Source organism: Peromyscus eremicus, chromosome 5 (genome assembly GCF_949786415.1).
Source record: "Peromyscus eremicus chromosome 5, PerEre_H2_v1, whole genome shotgun sequence".
NCBI classification, from domain to species: Eukaryota; Metazoa; Chordata; class Mammalia; order Rodentia; family Cricetidae; genus Peromyscus; species Peromyscus eremicus.
In genome coordinates, this window is record NC_081420.1 from 103,185,440 (window position 1) to 103,211,868 (window position 26,429).

Sequence of the window (26,429 nt, forward strand, 5' to 3'; positions counted from 1 at the left end):
CAACCAATAAACAAACAAAAACAAAAATAAGAACAAAAAAACCAACCTACAAACAAACAAACAAAAAGCCCACTCCGGAGAAAAACACCTGCTTGCTTGCTGCAGCTGCTGCTGTTGCAGCTTATTGCTTGCCTTTGCAGACCCTCCCCCTTTGCCCCTCTTGGGTGATAAATCCCCTTTGTGCTGAGAATTTGGTGTCTGGATATGTCCTGTGCTGACTCTGAAGTGGGGCTACCTCTTTTTTATAAACTACCACATCTGGCACTAGCTAAATGTTTTACACTCTAAATGACTTTGCTTCAGCCCCTCTAGCAAATACAACCCAAGAAGCAGCAAGTAGCAATATTTTATTACCCTAAGGGTTCAAACTGAGATAACATTCATTTCACCCAATCATTTTACAGAGAAAGAAATTGAGGATCAAAAGAACACTTTTTTTTTTTTTTTTTTTTTTTTTTTTTTTAAATTGAGCATCATTTCTAGGTACCGGCTTTGGAAGGGCCCTAGGGGAGATGAGTGTGGGTAGGGGAACAGATCCCAAGCCATCAAAGTTTTGCACCATGTCATGAATAGATTGTCTGGGGCCTCAAGGCCAGCATGAGCAGGCAGGTTGAAGAGGGTAGATGATCAATGACAGCAGGGTGCAATGACAGAACGTGACAGCCTGTGTGACGTTTCCATAAGAGGGGGCTGCAAATACATCATGAAGGGTAAGAGGACTTGGAAAAGGGAGAGAAGAGATTATCCTGAGGCTGAGCTTGTGGGGAGCAGAGCACGGTGTGATGAAAGGCCCTGGCCTGGTTTAGACAGTGAGATGTGGGGTGCCATGGGATGTCAGGCTGGACAGGTAGTGCTGAGCCCCATGATGGACTAGGGCTCCAGCGATAGCCTGAAGGTAGCCGGGAGTGTCTACAGGTCCTACATTTGGTGGACAGGACGGCTGTCCTCAGTTGTATGCAGGGCCAATCTCCCTGAGGCAGGACGGTAGGATAGTTCCCCCTTGCTTGGTCACTCTCAGTGTCGCTGCTGCTTCTAAGTCCTCCGAGGCTGGCGCAGCCTCCCCCAGAAAGCCATCTTTTTCTCTTTGAGCTTCATACCCACACTTGTGTCGAAATCCAACTGCAGGTACTTTTCATCCTCGTCAAAGCGTGGCCAGTAGGGCAGCTTTCTGTGATTGGGGTCCCTGACCCCAAGGTAGAAAGAGATTTCTGTCACTCCTTTTTATTCGGCTTGTCCCTCTTACCCTTCCTTCATGTACCTTCGCTTGGGAAGCTGAGATCCAAGAAGGCTTTGTGGCAGTGATGCTTAGACAGGTCTTTATGAGAGAGTAGGAGAGTTAGGTGTGAGGTGAACACTTAGAATCTCAGCACTCGGGAGGCGGCGGCAGGAGAATCGTGAGTTTGAGGCCAGTGTAGGCTGCATAGCAAGCCCCAGGGAAGGAGGTGGGAGAAGTGAGCTTCCAGGCAGTGCAAGGTGAGGTAAAATATAAAGGCGAGTATAAAGAGGATGGGTGTGCTAAGGGAATGGAGCTTTACTCTGGGAACATGAGCAAGGGTTTTTGTTTTTTGTTTTTTTGTTTTTTGTTTTTTCGAGACAGGGTTTCTCTGTGTAGCTTTGTGCCTTTCCTGGAGCTCACTTGGTAGCCCAGGCTGGCCTCGAACTCACAGAGATCTGCCTAGCTCTGTCTCCCAAGTGCTGGGATTAAAGGCGTGCGCCACCACCGCCCGGCTATGAGCAAGGGTTTTAAGCAAGTGAGTAACTTCGTTAGGTGATATTTCAGAACAACTCCTCTAGTGTCACAGCATGATGGGGGAGGGAAGGTGGGGCTAGGAAGATACGCATGGGGGACCCAAAGTTCGGTTCAAGTGTCACCTCCACTGGAAGCCATTTCTGCCACTCAAATAGGGCCAGGCCCCTCCTTGATGCTCTACAGCCCAGTGCTCCCAGTGGGACAGCTCCCATTGTGCCTGCTTGGAATTCGGTTTTCATATGGTTGGGTGAGGAGGATGTAGCACACGCTTACGCCATCCTTGCACCCCAGCTTCCTGTACTAGGGTCAGATACAAAGGAGAACATCGGTGAGATACTACTGGATGAATGAATGAATGAAGAGTGTGCATCATTGCACAGAGGGGACACATTCTAGGGACATTTAAGATGCCATGACTGACAAGGAAAAGGAGAAGGGCCCAGGCTTGACTGTCTAGTTCCTGTGGTCCTAGTATTATTTATATGTGTAAGGGGCTAGACTCACCCGGTGCGGGCAAAGTTGGCCCAGTATTTCATCATCTGGAGGCTGAATTCCTTTTCCTCATTGGTGGATGAGCCTGGGGGCAGAAGAGGACGTGGTATTTTGGAAAGATCCAGGGGTACCAACCTCCCACTCTGCATTTGGGAGTACATTCCACACTAGGGATTAGGTAGCTTCCTGTGGTCAGCCAATGGAGGTGTGGGTCTTCATACATGGTGGGGAGACTAGGTGTCAGGTAGGGCATTAGGACCTTTGGAGAAAGGGCTTCCGAAGATATAGGAAAGCTCATCTCCATGGTCTGCACCATCATGTCGAGGTTTGACAATTATGCCTGAGGGAGCATGGTGCTTGAACTCGTACAGGTAGACAGGGAAGCCAGCATCTGTGAATAAATGAAATGGGTGAGGGCTGCAGGAAGAGCCTTCACTGAGCTAAGCTCCCCATCTACCCACTGTGTCCTACCCACCGACAATCAGGCAGGCCTTCAGCTTTACAGTCGTGGAGCAAGTTAGAATCCTGCCCACACTAGCCATCAGTATGTCACTCAAACTCTCTGAGCTGCAGTTCCTCATCTGCAGAGTTGGGGACACTAAAACCTAATTGGCAAGCCTATAGCAAGGGTCATGGAAGCTGTCTTCTCCCCTCCCCTGAGCCTTCTGTTCTGGACACTGTATTTAAGGGCTTTTAATGACTGGCTTTTCCAGCCTCACCTTTGACCTCTCATCCTCATATTCCCAAGCCCAATCAGCCTCCCTGCCCCCCCAAGACAGGGTTTCTCTGGGTAGTTTTGGTGCCTGTCCTGGATCTTGCTCTGTAGACCAGGATGGCCTCGAACTCACAGAGATCTGCCTGCCTCTGCCTCCCGAGTGCTGGGATTAAAGGCGTGCGCCACCACCGCCTGGCCAGCCTGCTTTTTAAGTTGCTCTTAAGCCCATCCTCTTAACCTAGGTACTGTCTCTGCCACCCCAGCTTTCTCCTCTAGGGTGGCTGAGGTTCTGCCCTTATCCCTAAGGACAGCTCTTCCTCTGGCTTGCTGCCTTCTCTGTGGCCTCTTGGAGTCCTATACTAGCCCAAAGTATGGAGTGTGTGGGGGAAGAGCTGGTGACCCCAGTTGGAAGCAGTTCAGCTGGATAGTGCAGGGGAGCGGTGTGATTATTCTTAGGGGCCCCATACCCCGGTGGTAGCGTGCAGCTTGAAGTGTGGAGTACACGAAGGTGGCATCTCCAACTAGGTCTATCACCCGGTTTCGGAACGTCGTCCAGTCATGTTTATTGGCAGCATCGTTCAAGTACTCCTTCACCACCAGTGGGATCTGCTCCTTAGTGATATTCTGGGCCAGGGATGCAAGACCCACCCTGAGGTCTGCTATACCAGCTGGGCCATGGATGGGTTCACCATTCGCTTGCACCCAGCCTCAGCTCCCTAGGACTTTTGGGAATGGGTTTTCTAGAAGATCTCCATCCTGATTGTTCTTACCGCGCCCCCCCCCCCCCTTTTGCCACAGGAGAACTGCCTCCCACGACCCTAAGGGTGCCTCGGAGACCTTGCCCATCAGCAACCATCTCATCCCATGTCAAACTCCTTTAAGGTCTCAGGAACCTTTGCATAGAGCAGGTCCTACGTTTTTAAAGAAGTGTGTGTGGTGTTCAATGCTGTTCACACTAAACAACCCAAACCATGGGACCCCTTACCAGCAGGGTGCTGAAACTCCAGAGCAGTTTGGTGAAGTATTTTTTGTTCATCATATGCCGAGTTATCTGGAACTTCATGAGCTGCTCACAAGAAAAGAACACAGGGTTGAATCAGGCCTGAGTTCTTGCCTGTTTGCATGTAGAATTCTCAGACAAGACAGCCCAAGAAAGACCCACAACCTGTCCTGCTCACTGTCTGTCATTACCACCTGGTTCTGAGCTGAAGCAGAGCTGGGAGGGCCTGCCTTGAGCTACAGCATTTGCCTTGACCCAAGGAATAAAGGAGGTCCCTAAGGTGTATAGTTGTTTGCAGGCTCAGGGGTTGACTACACTTCTCCCAATTCCCCTCCATCATTCCTGGTCAGCTCTCCCTGCACAGGGAATAGAGGTAATGTCTACATCCTCAATGGGGCCACTGAGATCTAACTTGGTACCCACACACTGTTCAAGGGGCATCCCGTTGCAAACCCACTGAGTGAGCACCTTTCCCATCCACTCACAAAAGGCAAGGCCCACTCGAACTCCACGTTGTTGACACCTAGAAGGTAGGGCACAGGTGTAACCTGCCCATGGGTCAGGAGCACCACAGGGTCCTCTGGGAACACCACACCATCCACCACAGGACTCAGGAACCATACAATCTGCAAGGCCAGGGGCATTTTCCAGCTAGTCATCCCACATACCCTCTGAGGGCCTTTGTGACTTGGGTGCTTAGCTCATCAGGTCTGTCCCAGGAGCTGCTCTAGCTTAACCTCTTTCGGTAAAAACTAAGATTGCTCATACTGATACTTAAGAAGGTGAGTGTTGGGAGGGACCAGGACAGACAGGACCAGGCTACTCAACTTTAGATGCTTGCTCCAGGCATATACATAGTTCATTCCTTATCTCTTGAAAATCCTTATGAAATATCATTTCAATGAGGCATTTATTATCCACTCTATTTAAGGTTCCATAACTCTCATCATGCCTGACCCCTTCCTTGTTGCTATTGCTTTCTAGGAAGCTGAGTAATTTACTTATTTATAGGGCTTGTTGTCTCTCTCTCCAGAGGGGCATCAGTTCCACTAGGGAAGGGAATTTGGCCTGTGTAGTTCCTCAGGTATTCCAAGGACCTGGCACATAGTAGGTATTCAATAAACACTCAAATTGCAGGCCACTGATTACTCACATCTTTTGGATCTTTCTTGAAGTTGGCATGAAAGAATGACTATAAAGGAGAGAAGAAGATAGGAATCAAAAGAAACTCCCAATGTGCTCCAGTGACAGGTGCCCCAGGGAAGTATCTATGGGTGGCTATAGTACACAGGCTGATAGGGAAGACAACTGGAATGTTGTACCTACCATCCTCTTGGAAACATGCATCACTTCATCCCCTGATAGAGCCCTCAGGCATTCTACCATGATCCTAGTGTTGTTGTGGTTGCAGCCAGCCATGTGAGCAACCTCCTGTAGAGAGAAGGGGTACACAGGGATGCCTCCATCCTTCCCCCTTCTTGTTGAGCCCTGGGAGAAGAGTGATGCCCACCTTGGCTGCCTTCAATGGATCATGAGTGATGAAGGATTTCAGTATTGCAGTACCACTCTGGGAAATGGCCCGATGGAATAGACCTTGGGCTAGGGGTGACATCAGCTGTAGGGATTGGAAGCAGAGCACTCATGAGACCCATAAATAGGGAGGGCCAACTGACTTATTTTGGGTGCCCGCCTAGCCATTTCCCAGTAGCCTGAGAGATGAGCATCTTGGAGGGAGCCATGGGTCTTAGGCTAGAGTCCTAGACTTAAAGCCAGCATCTTCCAGTCTTTGGTCTATGTAGTGGGCTCTAGAGGTCCCAGAGTTGACCTGAGGATATGGGAGGTGATCTGCTGGTATGGCTAAGGGGGCCTTCCTCTGCTATAGGTTACAAATGAGGGTAGGTGGGACCCCATAGTCACAGCTCCAATTATCTATGCTAATAGCTCTTTCAGAGAAGTTACGTCTTTGGATACTTCAGAATTTATGTGTCTTAAACCTGTTCTAGTCAACCTCCAACTGGGTAGAACCTCTCTTTGACATTATCTACCCAGCTTGGGGTCTGTCCCTCCTCTGCCCTCTGCCACATGTAACTATTCCAGTCCTTCCTGACCATTTGGTCTTGTGAATCACTCAGCAACAACCCTCTGTTCTCCATTCCTCCTACCCTCATTGTCTCCTCTGGGATAAACCCTGCTCCTTCACCTCCCAACTGGGCCTCCGAGTCCGAGTTCCTGCTTCATGCAGAAGACCGAGAGACCTCTCTGAATCCACGTCTGATCTTATCACTTCCCTGCTTAAAATCTGTCCCTGCTCTCAGGAGGATGGCTGCAAGCCACAAGTTTGAGGCCAACTACTGAGAGCCACTGGTGGCAAAAGTCCATGAGTACACAGCAGTGACAGCTAGAGTTCAGAAGGTCAACCTATCCGAACTAAGGGTTCTGTTAGAGGAAACCATCACCCAAGGCATTATGGAGATACTGCCTTTTGAATGAACTGATTTTCTCTTGTTGTAAACTTCTTGTGCAATAACAGCTATGATTCTCCCCATTTACCGTGCATTTCCATGTTACGTGTACATGTAATCTCACAATTGCATCTCAATCTTGGGCACAACTTTCCCTATACATTTGGGATATTTGGATAACTGTCTCCAGCTGTGTTTATTTTTCATTAACGTAAATCTAACCATGGTCATTCTCCAGACAAAAGTATTTCAGCAAAGATACCTTTTTCCAAGGACAAAACTGCACATAGATAAACATTAGCTCATCTCACTCACAGATAGAGAAAAGAATCATAACAATTATATCCTCAACTCCTTACCTTCACCCCGGATTATTTATACAAGACCCTAACTTAAGAGATTTACTGCTCACATTCCTGGGATGATGTTTTAGCCATTTGATGGTTACTGAGTTAAGGCAGTTACTTCCCACTGACCCAAGGAGATTGCCTACAAGGCTAGACAGGTGATAGGTGCCAAGCTTCTTTCTTGTGCAAATTAAGTTTTAATTCCTCTGCAGCCAGGTGCTATTCCTAGATTTTCTCCTCAGCAATTACTCTGAGTGAAAGTGCTTTTACTAACCGAATACTACATGCTCTGATATGGGTCGCTTAGCCACCTAGCTGTGTCCCCTTCCCTATCAGAAAGCAGCTGCAGCCGGGATGAGTGGGAAAAGTGGCGTCAAAGACAGTTTACTTTATTGTGACTTATTGACCCCTAACATTCTACCTAGCATTTCTAGACTATAGTTTGAGCACACAAATTCCCTAAATGATCTTAGCCCTTAGTTGACCCTATCAGAGAACTCCTCTTTAGTCACTCCCCTTTTGGGTTGTAATTGGAAGCTGAAAATTATTGCTTTATGTGTGGATCCTTATCATCTCTCTCTGTGACCCTGAAAGCTTCAAGCCTCGCATTGCTTTGCCAAAGAATTACTGCTTCGGTATATATACTGGTTCTCTGAGAGCACAGGGGAGAATTGATTGAGAAGAACAAAGATGAGGCTGGAGATGGAAAGAACTAGCACAGGGAGGGCCTTGCTGTGTAGCTCAGGCTGGCCAGGCATTTCAGGTCTGCCATTGGAATGTTGGAATTACAGATCTGCCTGTCTCTTTGGATTTTTTTTTTTTTTTTTTTTTTTTTTTGGTGACAGGGTTTCATGTAGTCCATATTGGTTTCAAATTTACTATGTAGCTAAGGTTAGCTGTGACTCTCCTATCCCCTCAAGTTTTAGGATCAACACACTCAACTCTTTTAGGATTGGGCCTTATTACTACTGTGGCCCTCACAACCATACTTGGTGTGACTCCTGCTCACGTCCACCCCTGTGAAGTCTCTAACGCAGGCCCCTGACTTCCAGGCATAGGCTGGTCCACAGCTCTGCCTAGAGGGTAGATCCTGGCCCCTGTTTGTGCGAAAGAGCTCTGAGAGAGGCAGGAGGTGGTAGGCACCCACAAAGCCTCACCCTGTCCTTGTTGGGGCTTGGATTTGTCATCAGTGCTGTTCTTTTTTCCTTTTCTAGAAAATCATTTATTTAGTGTATATGGCAGAAACCTGGTTAGAGGACAAGTTGCCGGAGCCAATTCCACCTTGTGAGCTCCAGGAATTGAACTCTGGTCCTCAGCCCTGTTCTGCGAGCGACTGTGCTCCTGGAGTGAATGGTGTCCTTGGGAGGGGTGAGATGGCGGGGGTTTGTGGATACACAGGTGCAGTGTGGGGACAGGCTGGCCCGTGTCTCTGCTGGTCCAATGGAAATCGCACTCACCAATCCCGAGACGCTCATAGCTCCTGCCGACTGGCCAAATAGTGTTACACTGTCCGGGTCTCCACCAAAGGCCGCGATGTTCTCCTGCACCCAGTGCAGAGCCGCTACCTGGTCCAGCAGCCCCCAGTTTCCGCGGGCTTGGCTGTCGCCCGTGCTAGGCACACAAGATTCATGGTCAGTGTTTCAAACTTCGATGGTTAGGATTCAGAGAGCTGCCAAGGCTCCCTACCTAAGGCTTCCTTAGACTCACTCGTGAGACGGTGTCCAGCGTCTCCACCGGGTCAGGCCCGGCTCAAAACACCCTGGTCATTCGGTTCGGTCCACGGACCACGCCCCCTTCCGTCAGTCCCCGCCTTCTGTGCCCCAGGCAGGTAGGTGAAGGCCCCGCCCCTGGTCCAAGGCCCACCTGAAGAAGCCCAGGATCCCCAGCCTGTACTGCAGACACACCAGCACCACTTTCTCGCGGGCGGCCAACTCTGAGCCATCGTAGGTAGAAGCGGAGCCGACGAGGAAGGCGCCTCCGGGGAACCAAACCATCACCTGGGCAAGAAAGGTCTCCAAAGCCTGAGCTGGGCTGTAGGGTAGTAGAGGGGGATGACGGGTGGTGGAAAACACTACTCACCGGCAGCAGAGGGTCCCCAGCGGCGAGCACTGGGGCATAAACATTTAGGTAGAGACAATCCTCACTGAAGTGCAGCCACTTATACCGCTTCCGCGTGCTTAAGTACATGGAGGTTATCTGCCCCCAGGTTTCCTGCAGGCACCTGTGGGTATGCAGTGGATTTGGATTGGCAGTGAAGAGAATGATTTCAATCCTGGGGTCAACAGTGATGGGGGGGGGGCAACCTAAGACAAAAGCCTGGCAGGCTCCGTGCGTGTGTGCATGCCTCCTGGAGTCTTTCACCAGTGGTCAGGTCCAGGACCTCGAGGCAGGCAGGTCTCTTGAGGATCCATCCTTCCTTCTACCATGAGTCTTGCCCTTCACCCCTTAGCTTGGATAGTCTTTGCTCATGTTGAAGACTGCCAATGAGATCTAGGCCAACACTTGGGTGCCCTAGGTACCTCTCTGCCTTCGTGTTCCACCCTCCCAGAATCTTTTATCTCCCAAGCAGGCCAAAGAGCTCTAGAACATGTTTTCCCACTTCAAACACAGGACCATCAAATCTATGGTCTGAACACCCCTCCCACCCCCAACTTCTTCACAGTCCTCCAATTTGTTCTCTGGAGGATATTGATAAACGTGATTAAAAACAAAGCAAGACACAACGCAGACCATGGCACTTTCCTTCTTAAATTCTTCCTTGTGAGACCTGGAATCAAGGCTGTTCTGGGCTACACAGAGGGTCCCAGGACAGCCTTAGCTACCATGGAAGAACCCATGTCCCCCAAACCCACTTCCCTGACTCTCCACTGCCCTCAGAGAAAAAGTCCATACACCCTCAGTCTGGCTTAGGCCCTTTTCCCACCCAGTCACCTCACCAGCCACCCTTGGTTCCTGAGAGACTTGGCTGCTTGCCTCTGATTTCCAAGCCCTTGTGACTGTGTCTTCTCCCAAATGCTTTCTTCCTTGCCCAGCAAGCTCCTACTTCTGTTTAAGGCCAGATCAAATGGTACCCCACTTCTTATGGGCACTCCATCTGTGTCCTGCAAACCTTTCTCCACTCTTGACTGTAGTGCTGGTTGAAATTATTTTAATTAATTGTTTTTCTCCTGGGTGACTCAGCCACTCCTTGAATGCAGGTTGACAGTGTGTCCTAGCACTCAGCCAGGCACCATGTGGACTTTAGGAGCATTTGAAGAGTATGGGCTCTCTGGCCACCTCCCTCTTCTCTGCTGCTGGCCTAGTCCCTGGAATGGCTATTCTTACAAGTCTGGAGCTGGCCTTACTTGATTGGAATCCCTATCTGCCTGTTCCTCCTTTTAGCTTTCCTCTTGTCCCAGCCTACCTCCCCTTTCCCGTTTTCATATGTCCTTCTCACAACACTTCAACCTGCCTCATCCCAAACTATTGTCCCCATCCACCCTTACCAGCAGCCAGCCAAGCTCTCTTCCTACAAGGACAAACTTTCATTTTCTTTTTTTTTCTTTTTTCTTTTTTTCTTTTTGTATACAGGTCAATGAACGCATGTGAAGGCCTGAGAAAAACCTCTGGTGTTATTCCTTATGGAGGCCATCCATTTTTTTTTAAAAGACAGGACCTCTCAGTTACTTGGATCTTGTTGAGTAGTCAAGGCTGGCTGGCTATCCTCTTGTCTCTGTCTCCCCAGTACTGGTATTACAAATTCTTGCCATGGCTCTTGGCTTTTTATATAGGTTCTGGGGCTTGAACAGTATTCCCTCTCCAGGTTTCTATAGCATTCTACTCTCCAACTTTTCCCTCTATCTCCCTGGTGGATCCCCCTGCTGACCCGGGTCTCAGCAAAGAGAGCCCAAGTTTCTCTCTCTTAGTTCTCTCTTTTCTTTTTGCTTTTTTGAGACTGTGTTTCATTTTATAGCACAGACTAGCCTAGAAGTTGCTATGAAGCACAGGTTCCCATTTTTCTTTAAAAATTTTAGGGAATTTTATTTATTTTTATGTTCTGTGTGTAGGTGTTTTGCCTGCATATATGTTTGTGCACCATGTGCATGCAATGCCTGCAGAGACCAAAGAGGGCATTGGATCCCCCTGGAACTGGTGTTCCAGACAAGCTGTGAGCCACCCAATGGGTATCAGGGATCTAACACAGGTCCTTTGGGAGAGCAGCCAGTGCTCTTAACCCCTGAGTATTTCTCCAGTCCCTAAGCTTTCTATCTATCTATCTATCTATCTATGTATCTATCTATCTATCTATCTATCTATTGTTACTATTATTTAAAAACAATTTTTTGAGACAAGGTCTCACTCACTATGTAGCCTTAGCTTGCCTGGAAATCAGTATGTAGACCAGGCTGGCCTCAAACTAGTAGAGATCTGCCTGCCCTCTGCCTCCCAAATGCTGGGGTTAAAGGCATGAGCCATCACACCTGGCTGTCCTTCTCTCTTTTCTTTGAGGTATGGTCTTAAATAGCCCAGGGTGCCCGCAAACTTGCTGTGTAGTCAAGACTGGCCTTGAGCTCTTGATCTTCCTGCCTCAGCCTCCAAATTACTGGGATTATCAATGTGTGCCATATGCTTGGTAGCCAAATGAATTTTCTCTTATTTTGCCCAAATTTGCTGTTGCCCTTATGATCACCATTTTGGGAAATGACATCCTTATTCTCTTGAGCAAAATATAGTCATTATATTAAATTATTTTTTCACGTGGCTCATATCTGATTCTCCAGAAAATAGTATCCATTTTCCCTTTAAAACAAATTTAGAATCCAATCGCTTCCTTCCAGCTTCCCTGTAGAAGCACCATTTCTCTCTCCCTTAATTATTACCCTATAGAATGGTCTAAGTAATCCACAGATTCTTACACTTGACTCTCTAAGTTCTAAACATCCCTTATTCTGACAGCTTATAGCGAGTTCCAATGACTGACACACACGTGTATAAAATGGGCACCCTCACCTCCAAGCCTCACCTTCAAGTTTCAGATAATGGTCATTCCATGTTTTGCCAACAGGGATTCCAAATAATAACCAGAGAATGATCAGAATGCCTGGGGCTTGATCTGTCTGTGTGTCTATCGAGATTGAACCCGTACCTCTCCTATGGATGATGTGGAGCAAGACCACCCTTGGTCTCGGGTTGATCATATCCTAACAGTGGAATTCTTCCTAACGAATAGACACTCAAGTGGGAATTATAGGGCTTTTTTTTTTTTTTTTTTTTTTAAAATATCACTCGCACCCAGGTTTTAAACCCTGTGCTTTAACCAGCTGCTGCTAAACGTTGTTAATGATTGCCACACAATGTTATGGTCAGTTGATTACTCAGTAGTCTGAATAAAGAGTAAATACACTTATTTTGGCTGAGCTGCCAAGCCCAGGCCTCCAAAGGGCAGTCATTGTTCAAGTCTTGTAGTGTGAAGGCTACATGTAGGTGGCAGCAAGACACCGGAACTTCAAAGCTGGAACAGCCCTGTAGTTCCCATCTTGGAGCGCCCTCTGCAGGGAGTGGCTGACAGTATCCTGTGGGTTTGTTACAAAGCTGGAGCCCATCGTTCATGGGCCTGGAGTGTGGATGAGAACTGGAGGTGGGATGCATTTAGGAAATTCAGCTTCCCAGAAGGTCCTGTGGCAAAGCCAGTGACTACATCCCTCTCCCGTGAGGAACCCAACACAGTTCGATCAGTGCCTTAAATGCCATTTGGTCTAATTTCCTCATTACACACAGGCTTGGAAACAGGCCAAGCATGGGCCCGGGTTTGCTGTGGTCACACAGGGTGTTTCTAGTGAGTTATTTTAGGCGCTGGTCCACCCTACTCATCAGGTCTGCTCATCTACCAGCCCGCACGCAATCCTCTGGCACTTACGAAGGTGGGTCGGTGGTGGCATGTCTGATGCCATTCCAGGGCTGCGGGGGCTCCGGAGGAGCAAACCTGCCGGCACCCACAGGAGGTCTGGAGAAGGGGACTCCCAGGAAGACTTGGACGGTTATGTTTCCCACATGTGTTTGCTTTCCTTGTAGGATCCCGTATTTGGTGACCACGAGAGGCTCCTTGGTGTGCAAAGCACCTGGGAAGAGAAGAGGAACAGTCAGTCTGTCTCGTTATTGTCAGCCACAGACGGGATTCTGGTACCCCTGCCATGGCATCCATTCCCTCTCCCCTCCCCCTCCCTTCTCCTCTCTTTCTTCTCTTGCCCCACTTCTCTCTAGAGTCTCACTACATAACTCAGGTTGGCTTTGAACCCATCACCCTTCTGCCTCAGCCTCCCAAATGCTGGAATTACAGGAGTGCGCTGCCAGACCTGGGTAGCTGCTGCTGCTGCTTTATATATAAAAATCAACCAGTAAATTATTATTAAATATTTAATATTTAATAGTATTTAAAAGTCCTATGTTTGTGAGTGTTCTGTGTGCATGTATATCTGTGTACCACATTCAGAACAGGACATTGGGTTCTCTAAAACTGGAGTTACTGACATCTGTGAACTACTGTGTGGATGCTGGGAATTGAATCTAGCTCCTTCAGAAGAGCAGCCAGTGCTTTTAACTGCTGAGCCACCTCCCTAGTCCTCAGTCGCTACTTTTTTAAAAAGAAGGTTTTATTTATTTTACTTTATGTGCATTGGTGTCTTGTCTGCATTTGTGTCTGTGTGAGAGTGTTGGATCCCCTCGAGCTGGGGTTATAATCAGTTGTGAGCTGCCATGTGGGTGCTGGGAATTGAACCCAGGTCCTCTGGAAGGGCAGCCAGTGCTGTTAACCACTCAGCCATCTCTCCAGTCCCAATCACTACTTTTTAATGCTCGAGTATGTGTTCATTTGTGTAAGTGCATGCATGTGTGTAGATGCACATGTTTGCTTGTGCATATTGAGACTTGAGGTTAACATCAGATGTGTTAGTTGATTGTTTTCTACTGTATGTACTGAGGCAGGATCTATCACCATGCCCAGAGTTTGCTGTTTTGCTTAGTCTGGTTAGATAGCTTGCTCCAGGGATTCCCTATCTCTGCCTCCCCTGGGTTGGGATTGCAGGCAGGGTGGCAAAACCACCAGCTTTTTACATGTTTCTGGGGATCTGAATTCTGTGCTCATGCAGCAAGTGTTTTACCCACTAAGCCATCTCCTCAGCCTAGTGCTGCTTCTTAAAACAATAATTAAAAAAACCTTGGAAGTATAAAAAAACAATTGTGTATCTGTCTCATTTCTCTTGTGCATCTATGAGGTTTTTCTTCATTATTTAAGATTTCAAAGCCATGTTGGTAGGTACATAAAAGTTCATGTCTGTTATATAAACCATTTCTCTTTATGTCATTTAACATCAATGAAAGGGACATTTATTTTGTTTATTTATTTTTTGAGATAAGGTCTCTCTATTATGTATCCCTGTCTGTCCTGGAACTCCCTATGTAGATCAGGCTGGCCTCAAATTCACAGAGATCCACCTGCTTTTGTTTCCTGAGTGCTGGGATTAAAGGCATGTGCCACCATGCAGGGCTGAAAGGGGCATTTATTTTAACTTCTGTTTGATATGAACATAGCTACACCTTTTTATTCCTGGTTGTTAAATGGTTTAATTAGTTTTTTGATTAGTTTCTTTTTCATTTGCTTTTTTTCCTACTGTGTGTGTGTGTGTGTGTGTGTGTGTGTGTGTGTGTGTGTGTGTGATGTAAACATGCCCATGGTGGTGGCTGTACACATGCATATGGAGGGTAGTGGTTGATTTCTGGTGTTTTCTGCAATTGTTCTTTACCTTATTTTTTGAAACAGGGTCTCTCATTGAACCTTGAGTTTACTGAGTGGCTGGACTGGGTGGCCAGCAAGCCCTAGGGACCCACCTGTTTCTCCTTCTTCAGCACTGTGGGTACAGTCATGCACCCCATAGCTTTTCATATGGGTTCTGGACATCCTAACCCAGGTCCTCACATACGTGCAGAAAATACCTCACTGACTGAGTCACCTCCCCAGCCCCTGCCTGGTTCATTTCTGGGATGGCTGGAATTATCTATACACATTCTTACTCATACACATTTGCATCAATGCACCCTTGCGAATTTATACATACACAGGTATACATGAGAAACACACAAATGCATGTTCACAGGGAGTATACATATGCATACAAGTGCAGCTATATGTGGTTTATAATATATTCACCCACAGTGTATACACACACACACACACACACACACACACACACACTGCAAGCCTACTCACACCATGGAAAGCTTTTGGAATAGATATGGAATAGACTAGGTTGATTCCAGCCCTTGCCTATGAGTACTCCTCCTCTTCCAGGCTCTTATTCTGCCCTACTTCTTCTGCCAAGTGTTGCTGAGGCCTCACTCACATCCATTGTCCCTTTCTAAGTGCCCTGTCAGCTTCTCTCTCTCCTCCCGTATCAAAACAGAACTGCTCTTTGTTCCTGTTCCTTGGAGTTCACTCAGGAAAGTGACAGAAAGCAAATGTGATCCAAGTTGTTACATACCCTAGCCATGGATCAGAATCATTTAGGAATTGATGCAAAAAAAAAAAAATTCCCAAGCCAGGTAAGGTAGCACACACCTGAAATCCTAGTGCTTGGGAGGCTGAGGCAGGGAGATCATGAGTTCAAGATCATCCTTGGCTACATGAGTTCATAGCCAGTTTGGGCTACATGAGATAATGTTTTAAAAACATTCAATCTGAACCAAATTCCTAGGCCTTCTGTCTCACAAGTACTGGGATTAAAGGTATTTACCACCATGCTTGGATTATTTTGCCTTTTTTTTTTTTTTGAGACTATTTCTCTGGGTAGCTTTGGAGCCCATCCTGGAACTTGCTGTGTAGACCAGGCTGGCCTCGAACTCACAGAGATCCACCTGCCTCTGCTTCCCAAGTGCTGGGATTAAAGGTGTGCACCACCACTGCCTGGCGGAATTTTTCTTTTGTTTTTGTTTCTGAGACAAAGTCTTGCTATTTATTGTAGCTCAAACTGACCTAAAACTCATAATCCTTGCTGGGGCTTGTTGGCCAGCCAGCCTTGCCAAAAAATGACACATTACAGGTTCAGGTTGAGAGACCCTGTCTCAAAAGGAAATAGCAGAAAACGGTAAAACAGGACACCCAATGTCATCCTCTTCTGCTTGCACGGGCATATCTGTATACATGTGTTCACATACACCACACACATGTATGCTCACACAGAACAACCCTCATGATCCTCTTGCCTCAACTTCCTATGATCTGGGATTATAGGTGTGTACTATTACCTTGGTGCCCCCAAATATTTCTATAGACACATGGAAATAAGCTCAAAGGTTTATGTAACTTGTCTCACATCATATAGAGAATGTCTCATGACTGCTGTAAACCATGGTGTTTGTCAACTCCCTGGTCTCGAGGAGCCAGTCACAACCACGTGGAAGAGTTCTTCTAGACTGCTGAACAAGAGCAGCATGGGAAGTCCAGTGTCAACTCTGTTACCCGGAGGGAGCACAGAAGCACTTATCAAAACAATAGTCCAAAACAGCTGTGGAGGCATACCTGTAATCCAGCACTTGGGAGGCAAAGGCAGGAAGATCATAAGTTCAAGGCTGGGGAGATGGTTCAGTGGATAAAAATGTTTTTTTTTTTTTTTTTTTTGTGCAAGAATGAGGGCCTGAGTTTTAGTCCTTAGAGCCCACATAAAAGTTGAATGCATCACACAGGTGTCTAATCCCACTGCTCTTACAGGGAGATAGAAACTGGAACAGGGAGAATCTTTTGAATCTCTTGGGACAGCTAAACTGGCATCCCCAGCTGGAGACATGAAACAACAAAGAGACCCTGTGTCAAACAAGGTGGAAAGTGAGAAATGACACCCACTCAAGATTGTCTTCTGAGCCTGCATTTACACACACACACACACACACACACACACACACACACACACACGTACACACGTACAGGACCTAGGCTATATAGTGAGACTTTGTCTTGGAAAAAAGCAAAAATAAAAAAACCCATAACCAACCATATGAAATAAAAAGCAGTATTCCTGAGACTAGAAAGATGGCTGAGTGATTAAAAACACTCACTGTTCTTGCAGAGGGACTTGAGTTCTGTTCCCAGCATCTATCCCGGGAGGCTCACAATCACCTTAAGTGTAACTCCAGGAGATGAGGTGTCCCTGGTCTCTGTGGGTACACATGTGTGCATACCTATACTCCTATCCTCATGTGTGTGCACACACACACACAATTAGAATTTTTTTAATTAAAAAAATGTTTTAAGGGCTGGAGAGATGGCTCAGCGGTTAAGAGCACTCACTGACAACTCTCCCAGAGGTCCTGAGTTCAATTCCCAGCAACCACATGGTGGCTCACAACTACTTGTAATGAGATCTGGTGCCATCTTCTGGCCTTCAAAGACACATGCAAACAGAATACTGAATACATAATAAATAAATAAACCTTTAAAAAAAAGATTCTTTAAAAAATGTTTTAAATCACCAATATGCTACACTAGTATGGTGTAAAATATTATTTTAAGGTGTGTTACTTTTGTTTATGTTGCATTTGTTTAACTCTGTGAAGCTGTGTTACTGTGCCTGTCTAGAACACCTGATGGTCTAATAAAGAACTGAACGGCCAATAGTGAGGCAGGAGAGAGAAATAGGTGGGGCTGGCAGGCAGGGAGACTATGTAGAAGGTGAAATCTGGGAGGAAGAAGAAGTAGCCAGAGAAGGAAGAGGACTCCAGGGGCCAGCCACCCAGCTACATAGCAAGCCACAGAGTAAGAAACAAAGAAATGTAGAAAAGGAAAAGCCCAGAGACAAAAGATAGATGGGATAATTTAAAGTTAAGAAAAGCTGGCAAGAAACTAAGCCAAGCTAAGGCCAGACATTCATAAGTAATAATAAGCCTCCATGCGTGAATTTATTTGGGAGCTGGGTGGCAGGCCCCCTTAAGAGAAAAAACAAACAACACTAGTATCCATAAAGTACTATTAAGGCCTAGAATTACAGATGGCACCTGAAAAATTAACGAATGATGGCACCCAATTCTGGAGATGATACAGTGAAAAGAACATTCACATGTATTGTTGGTGGAGGACAAATTGATGTAACTAATACCTTGGAAAAACAACTTGGCAAAATATACAAGAAGCCATAAAATGTTCATATCCTTTGATTAGATGACTTCATTTTAAAACAAAATGTATTTTTTTGAAAAAATCAGTATTCTTTGGACTATGAGACATAACACACTAGCAATAGTTTATTGAGGTATAAGATATGCATGTAGCAAAATGCTCATATCTCACTCGTACAATTCTATATGATGCTAGTTACACACACATCCCATTCTGATCTGATGTGCCACATCACTAAAGCAAAGACTGATCTGAACCTCAGTGGATGCTGGAGCCTCATTCATGTCTGTGAACTAAGCAAAGCAAATATAAACCTAAGCTATAAACTGCCTTCCATAAGAATTGAAGTGGAGAGCCGGGCAGTGGTGGCGCACGCCTTTAATCCCAGCACTTGGGAGGCAGAGGCAGGTGGATCTCTGTGAGTTCGAGGCCAGTCTGGTCTACTGAGTGAGTTCCAGGAAAGGCACCAAAACTACACAGAGAAACCCTGTCCCGGAAAACCAAAAAAAAAAAAAAAAAAAAAAAAAAAAAAAAAAAAAAAAAAAAAAAAATTTAAGGGGAAAAAGAAAGCAGAATATAAAACTGTAGGGCCAGCAGGATGGTTCTGTAAATAAGGGTGCTTTGCTGCTAAGCCTAATGACTTGAGCTTGGTCTCTGGGATCCACTTGGTAGAGGGCAAAAACTGACTCTTTTAATTTGTTCTCTGGCCTCCACAAATGTGCTGTGGTATATACAAACAGGAACACACACACACACACACACACACACACACACACACACACACACATACACAGAAGTATAATTTAAAAAATTTAAAAATAAAATTGTGTACATGCTAACATCACAGCTGTATGTAAATATACAAGAAGAGTTAATATCACAAAATGCTAAGAGCAATTTTATCAAAGCTTCTAAAAAAATACCCACCACCACCACCACCACCACCACCAACAACAACAAAAACTCATGTAATTATTCAGGCAAAATCAATTAACAATAGAGGTCAGAACAGTGGTCACTTTGAAGCTGTTGACTGGGCAATAGCACATAGGATACTGGCAATATTCTAGATTTTGATCAGAATGGTGGTTTCATCAGATACACGTAGTTATATATAATAATCATATAGTTTAGATATGTCCATCTTGCTGTATGTGTATCTAACACCTCGATAAAAGGTTGTTAATGTGTTACGTTGTTTTCACAGTTCAGAGGATAACACTCATTTTAGAAAGAAGGCCGTTGAGGAGAAAGGCACAGATAGTAAGAAGGCTGTGTAGGACATGGAGAGGCAGAAGCGGGACTCCTGCTTAGACGAAAGAAGGCAGAAAGGAGTGGGGAAGGCCAGAAGGAGGGACACGGACATGCCACATTCTCAGGTCCCTCACTGATCCCAGGAGGTAGGAGACACGGTCCCCACTTTGCCGAGCAGTCACGGGGATCAGAGAGACAATGACGTGCTCAGATTTCTAGCTGGTAGCACATGAATGCTCTGAAACACCGCCCTCCATCTGCCTAGACCTTGTCTAAGCCCCACTGTCCAGAAGAGGCCGAGCTGGGACTGGCACCCCTAGAGGGATGAAGAGCTTACTTACCTAAGGCTGTCTGGACTACCAGGCACAGGGTGAGGCTCAAGCCCAGAATCCACTTCATGCTCCATTCAGCTTCTGCCATGGGCTGTGGTGATGCCAACACTTATGGGGTCAGAAGGGAGCTGTGACTGCAATGTGTAAGCACCAGAAGGCTTTTTATCTTCTTGATTCCCATCACTAGGGCTGGAGGAGTTATGACCAGCTTCTCACCAGCTGTGGAGCCTTGCCCCTCCTCCTTGGGGTGATAGGTCATACTATATGGCTTTGGCTCTTCAACCAAACGGACTTGCCTGCAATCCCTGCCCGGTTTGCTCATTTGGCAACACTTCAAGTTTGGCTAGTGCGAGTCAAGCTTTATGAATTGAGTAGGTGCCAAGACTGGAGCAAATGGGGTAAATGGGTTCCTCAGCCCCCAGGTATCCTTCCTGTAGATTTAAGAGCCCTTGGCCTCCCGGATTGCCTATGCTTTGTGTACACTCTTGTATCTGCTTCTTTGCTCAGGTTTCTCAGGCAGGATTGTCATAGAGTGCCAGACTGTATCAGGAACAGGAAGTCAATGTGGTGAGTACCCCCAGTCTCATGGTCCAGCTGGAGTCTACACCTAAAGGCAACCATGAGAAGGGTCACTCAGTGAAACCAGGGCAGTGACTGAACCAGAGGGTTTCCTGGGAAAGACCTAATCATCAACATAAAGGTCGACCTTTGTGTGATCAGCCAGGAAAGGGAAATCTGACCTGATGTTTGGAGCTGTAGGAGCCAGTGTGGGACTGGACGGGAAGAGATGGTTCCAATTTCACTGGCAGGTCAGGTGGAAGTCCTGGAGTCCTGGCCTACCTTTGGGAACTGAGTATCTAGGGGTTTCTGTGCTGGGAGGTCAGAAGGTAAGGGACTTGCCTTTCTTACTGACCCATGGTCTCCAGTTCTGTAGGTCTGGCAAGTCATTGAAGTGCACTATTTCATCCACAGCCCATTCAGTGAGTTCTCAGAAATGTCCTTTACTTGGGATCCTTACCCACATTTCCCATTCTTGTGGCTTTTTTTTTATCCTCAGGAATACGGAATTCACTGCCCAATCATCACTGATTAGGCTCCATGCTCCTCTAAGGAAGGTTTGAGGCTGGCTGAAGGTGGCTGCTGCCTATAGGGCCAACATGGGAACCATTTGGTATGTTGGATATAACCCCGTTGGTTGCAGTCTACTAGCCATCCACAATATTAGCCTACAGTAGCCCACTGGCTGGTATCAGGCTCTGGACTGGACAAGCCCCTCCAGGATAAGCAGCATTGTTCTGTCCTATGTCCCTTTAAGAATAATTCCCAAGCCAGGTGGTGGTGGCATACACCTTTAATCCCGGCACTTGGGAGGCAGAGGCAGGTGGATCTCTGTGAGTTCAAGGACAGCCTGGTCTACAGAGCAAGCCAAGGCTACACAGAGAAACCCTGTTTTGAAAGAATAAAAAAAAAAAAGAAAAAGAAAACAAAGAAAGAAAGAAAGAATGATTTCCATGGGCAGCTGGGAAGATGATTCAGTTAGTAAAGTACTTGCCACACAAGCATGAGGATCAGAGTTTAAATGCCCAGAACCCATGTAAAGCTGGGTGTGGCAGCATGCATCTATAATCCCAGTGCTACTACAGTGAGATGGGAGGCAGAAACAGGAGAAGTCAGGAAGTTCAGGGGCCAGCGCAGAAGGTGTATGCAGCAGAAAAAGCCAACACAAAGAGCCCATCTCCAACAAGGTATAAGGTGAAGACTGATACCTGAGGTTGTTCTCTGACCTCTAAATGTACACCATGGCACAGACTCACACATACTCACGTACACATGCACACGTATGTACACGTACACACACACACACACACACACACACACAAGAATGACTGCCATGGGCTTGCAGGGAAGAAGTGGGGTGAGGATTCATAGCAAGGCATACCTCCAGAAACAGTCTCCCAACTCCTCCCCACACAATCCTCGGATGGCCCAGGGGCCTGGGAATCACGCCCATGCTCCCAGGCAATTTTCTAGAAAGTCCTATGTGGTGATGTGGCATGTCTACCATAACTTGGGGTCTCAGAAGCTGTGGAAGCATCTCCTCTCTACCACACCCTCGATATTGGCTAAGTAGATGTCTCATCTGACAGCAAGCGTGGAAATGACACAATGTCTCCTCAAGTGAGACAACATGGAGCAAGAACCTGGAAATGGCCTGTGTCCTTTGACTGAGAAATTTGATCAGAGAGACCATCCAAAATACACAAAAACTTGTTGACAGATTGAGTCTCTTAAAGCCTTGTTGACAACAGCCTCACTCCCACGTTCCCAGAAAGGAAGCAGGGAGAGGAGACAGGAGAGCGACAGAAAGCACGTGCTCCTGGGGTGGTAATAACGTGTTTCATCAGCTTCTGCAGCATCAGCCAGCTTACTGCTCTGAATCCTAGCTAGGCTGCCTGGGTTTAAACCCTAGCTCTGTCACTGTGTGACCTTGGGTAAATCACCAGATTCTCTGAACCACTTTTTCCTCTATCTGCAAAATCCATATAAGAATAGTACTAAGGGGCTGGGGAGATGCCCAGTAGTTAGGAGCACTGACCGCTCTTCCAGAGGACCCTGGTTCAATTCCCAGCACCTACATGGAGTTCACAATTGTCTGTAACTCCAGTTGCAGGGGATCTGGCACCCTCACACACACACAGACATGCAGGCAAGACCCCAATGCATATAAAATAAAAATAAATCTTAAAAAAAGAACAGTACTAAGATTCCAAGATTGTAGTAATAATTAAGTGTTGATTTTACTTTTGTGAGATGTGGTCTCTATCCTCCTGTCTCAGCCTCTTGAATGCTAGGATTATAGCACCAAGTAAATTTGGACCAAGTAAAGCACGTTCAATACCATAAGGCACATTGTCTATGCTATTGTCTAAAGCAAAAACATTTCTGTAGCATCTTTGAGGGATGGGTTCCAGGAACTCACCCCCCTGCAAGATATCAAAATCCCAGGATGCCCAAGTCTCTTACATAAAACAGGGTAGTATTTGCACATAACCCACATGCACCCTCAAATATACTTTTTTTTCTTCTTTTGCAGTTCTAGGGTTGACCCTATGGCCTTGCATATACCATTGATGTGAACACCCCTCTACCATTGAGCTATACCCCGCCCCGTGTCCCCAGCACCTTATTTGTATTCTGAGACAGGATCTCACCAAGTTGTTCAGTCTGAACTCAAACTCACTGTGCAGTCCAGGTAGATCTTCAATTTGAGATCCTCCTGACATCTCCTTGCTGAGACTAACTCGGGCATCATAATTCTCAGATTCACATGTACCACTCTTGGATTACTTATGACAGCTGGCGCAATGTAAATGCTATGTAACTGGTTAGGGGACCACATTGCTTAGGGAATAATGACAAGGAAAAAAAGTCTGTGCCTGTGTAGAACAGACATTTTTATTTTTTTTAAGTTTTGATTTGTTACGTTTGTGTTTTAGAATGTATTCCATTCACAGTTGGTTGAGCCTGAAATTCTGAACTCGCAAATACACAAGAGAAAAGGCCGATGTGGTTCAATAACTTCAACAGGTAGATGTTGAAACTGTAGATTGCATAGGATCAGCTCAGCCATGAAAAGTGCACATCAAAATATTCTGGGCTGGTGGCTCAGGCCTGTAATGTGAGCTATTTAAGAGATTAAGGCAGGGGAATTACAAGCTCAAGGCCAACCTGGGCTGTTTAGTGAGACTCTATCTCAAAATAAAAAAGGAAGAAGGTGACTGTTGCCAAGTTTGATGACTTGAATTTGACCCCTGGGATCTACATAGTGAAATGAGAGAATGACCCCGGCAGGCTGCTTCTGACTTCCATAAACATGTCCTGCCACATACGCATTGCTGGCCCCTCCCAAATACATTTTAAAATGTAATTAAAAATTTTTTTTTAAGTAAAAGAGGGTTGAGAGCCTAGGTTGTGGTGGTGCTTGTCTGTAATTGGAAACAGAGGACGGCAGAAACAGGAGGATTGCAAGTTCAAGGCCTATCCGGACAACTTAGCAAGATCCTGTCTCCAAATAAAAACTGAAAAGAAAAAAAGAGTTGGGGGGGGGCAGATATAGTTTTAGTGTAAAATGCTTCACTAGCAAATGTGAGCCCTAAGCTCAACCCCTAACATTTCTAGAGAAGACCAAACCAAACCAAAACAAAAAACAAGGCTTGGGCCTGCTTTCTGCTGGCTGTCAACTCATTCTGTTAGCCCCTTGTGGGCAGTGTCCACATCAGTACGATGCTGGGATTCAGGTTGCAGAAATTTCTACTGCTGCTACCAAGCCTCTGGATAGAATTAGCTTGCCAATATATACCAAGCACTCTGGAGTATGGCACTCAAAACATAGGCCAAGCTTGGGGTAGACCGGGGAAGGGAGTGGCGAGAAAAGGCGAGTGAGGAAATGAGATCATCTGCTAGGTTCCTGGTGGACCAGCCACACATAAACTCCCCCACCCAGCTGTGTAGGTTCCAGTGTTGTGTGGGCCTCTAGGACCCAACCTGCCAACAGCTGGCTCTACTCTTGCTGCCTATCCCCAGGGAAGTAATAACCTTTTACCTGGCCCATATGGAAGGCAGTTGTGTCAGACCAGGAACATCGGTGACATGTCTGGGAAACATATGGCCTCATCCAGTGCACACATGGAGCCCAGGGGATGTTGAGCAGCTCGTCAGGCAGCAGCTGACTCTAGTGCATCATTGTCTCAGGGTAAATATCAACAATTCCTGAGTCTCTTGATTCTCTCTTTCTTTACTTATTTTGAGACAAGGTCTTGCTATGTAGCCTGGTTAGCCTCCTTTCTCCACTTTAGAGTGCTGGGATAATGGGCATGTGCCACCACACTGGCTTAGAGTTTTGTTTGCCTTGTCTTGTCTTGCCTCCTCCTTCTTCTCTTCTTTTCTTTTCATCTTTCTCCTTCCTTCCTCCCTCCCTCCCTCGCTCCCTTCCTTTCTTTGAGATAGGGTCTCATGCAGTCTAGGCTGGTCTTGAGATCAATATACAGCTGAATATGAGCTTAAACTTCTGGTTCTCCTATGTCTACTTCCTGAGTGCTAGAATCATAAACATGCCAGGTTTTATGAAGTGCTGGAGAGTGAACCCAGGTCTTTGTGCATGCTAGGCAAGGAGTCTACCAATTGAGCTACATTCACAACCCCTGGCATATAGTTCTCAGTGTCTTGGCTGAACAAAGGGAAAGCAGGCAATGATGTGGAAGGGACATCGCCCTCGGAGTCTGACAGATGGGGACTCCAAGCTCACTTAGCTACTCACTGTCCATGTGTTCAGAGAACCTTTCTGAGACTCAACGGTCAAACCTGCAAAATAAAGCCAGCAGTGGCTAATTCTGATGATTGTTGTAAAGATTCCACAAGTCACTGGGCAGTGGGTGGGCAGGACTGTCTGAGGCACATGAGATGCTAGAAGTGGATATTTGTGTTTTCTCCATGATTGTGGCTATTTGATTGTTTGAAGAGGAAAGTTGCCATTGTAGAAGGTAGTGTTATAGCCAGACATGGTGTTATACTCCTTAAATCCCGGTCCTTGAGAGGGGATTAAGGGATATTAAGAGTTTGAGGCCAGTCTAGGCTACATAACAAGACCTCAATAAAAACAAAACAAAACAAAACAAAACACTAAAAGCATGGTGACACAAGGCCTGTAATGCCAGCTTCTAGGGAGGCTGAAGCTGGAAGATCACAGATTAAAGCTCACCTGAGCTGCATGTTGAGCCCGAGGCCAGTTTGTGAAACAGAGAGACAGTGTCTCAGAATAAAAAGTAAGAAGAGGCTAGGGATATGGTTCACTGGTAGAGCACTTGCCTGTATTTGATAGAAATATAGTTCACTTGCCGGAATTCAATCCCTAGCAATACTTGGCTAAGCACAGGGAGCAGTTATACCAATTGTATTATTGGGTATATAATATATAGGAGTATAAAGCATTTCTCAATGACAGCACAAAGAACAAAGTCAAGATTCATATTTGGAGTCTTCGTTTTCCTCTGAGTTACAAGTCTGGCCTTTTTTAGGGTAGCCTTTTCAGATGCTGGAGTTGGGGTGTTGGTGTCTAACTTAGGTGGGGTTCTAGGATTCTAAGAATCCAAGAGGGAGGGGCTTTTCAAGGTGATGGCTTCAGACTGTGAGTACACCACAGACAGAGGGATGACAGAGGCCAACATCATTTCTTTTCAAACACAGTCCATGTGGGATGCACTTCTTTGCACTGTTAAGCAACTGAACGCCTAGATATCCTAAAAAAACAAAAAACAAAACAAAACAAAAAAACCCAACTTATCTCTGTCCAGGGTCCCTATCTGGATATACACCCACAGAGGACAAAGGCAGACCTTTTCAGCCTTTTACAGGAGACCAACTTGTCCAGACTTATTGGACAGATTTGGAATTTTAGTTCTACCCTGCTTAGAGAGAGCCTGGCCTAGAACTTGGCTTCCAGTGACTGCCTTGATTATTCACAGAAGGGCCTGGAATCTTATGGACCTGAGCTCTGCCCTTATGAATATCTGGTCCAATCAGGAGGGAACTGGGGCATTTCCATTACCCATCTCTAATTTTTAGGTGACCTCAACTTGGGACAGTCCAAATATAGACTTTTTCTTTTCCTCCTCCTCCTCCTCCTCCTCTCCTCCTCCTCCTCCTCCTCCTCCTCCTCCTCCTCCTCCTCCTCCTCCTCCTCCTCTTCTCCTCCTCCTCTTCTCTTCCTCATCCTCCTCTTCCTCCTTCTTTTTGAAAAAGGGTCTTACTATGTAACTCTTGGCTGGCCTAGAACTCACTACATAGACCAGGCTGACTCCAAACTCACAGAGATCCACTTGCCTCTGCCTCCCAAGTACTGGAATCAGGGCATGTGCCACCACTTCCTGGCTTCCTAGAC

General features: G+C 46.4%; 1 protein-coding gene across 1 annotated transcript; it reads right to left on the bottom strand.

Moving 5' to 3' along the window:
- Positions 1-468: 468 nt before the first annotated feature.
- Ces4a (carboxylesterase 4A) lies at positions 469-8,987 on the bottom strand. The gene is made up of 10 exons (XM_059264188.1): positions 8,846-8,987; positions 8,630-8,763; positions 8,224-8,377; positions 5,468-5,572; positions 5,284-5,388; positions 5,111-5,149; positions 4,443-4,583; positions 3,943-4,023; positions 3,425-3,581; positions 469-1,183 (listed from the first exon to the last, which is right to left on the bottom strand). The coding sequence occupies exons 1-10, from the start codon at positions 8,951-8,953 to the stop codon at positions 1,092-1,094; spliced, it is 1,116 nt and encodes a 371-aa protein (XP_059120171.1). The 5' UTR covers positions 8,954-8,987; the 3' UTR covers positions 469-1,091.
- Positions 8,988-26,429: the final 17,442 nt, after the last annotated feature.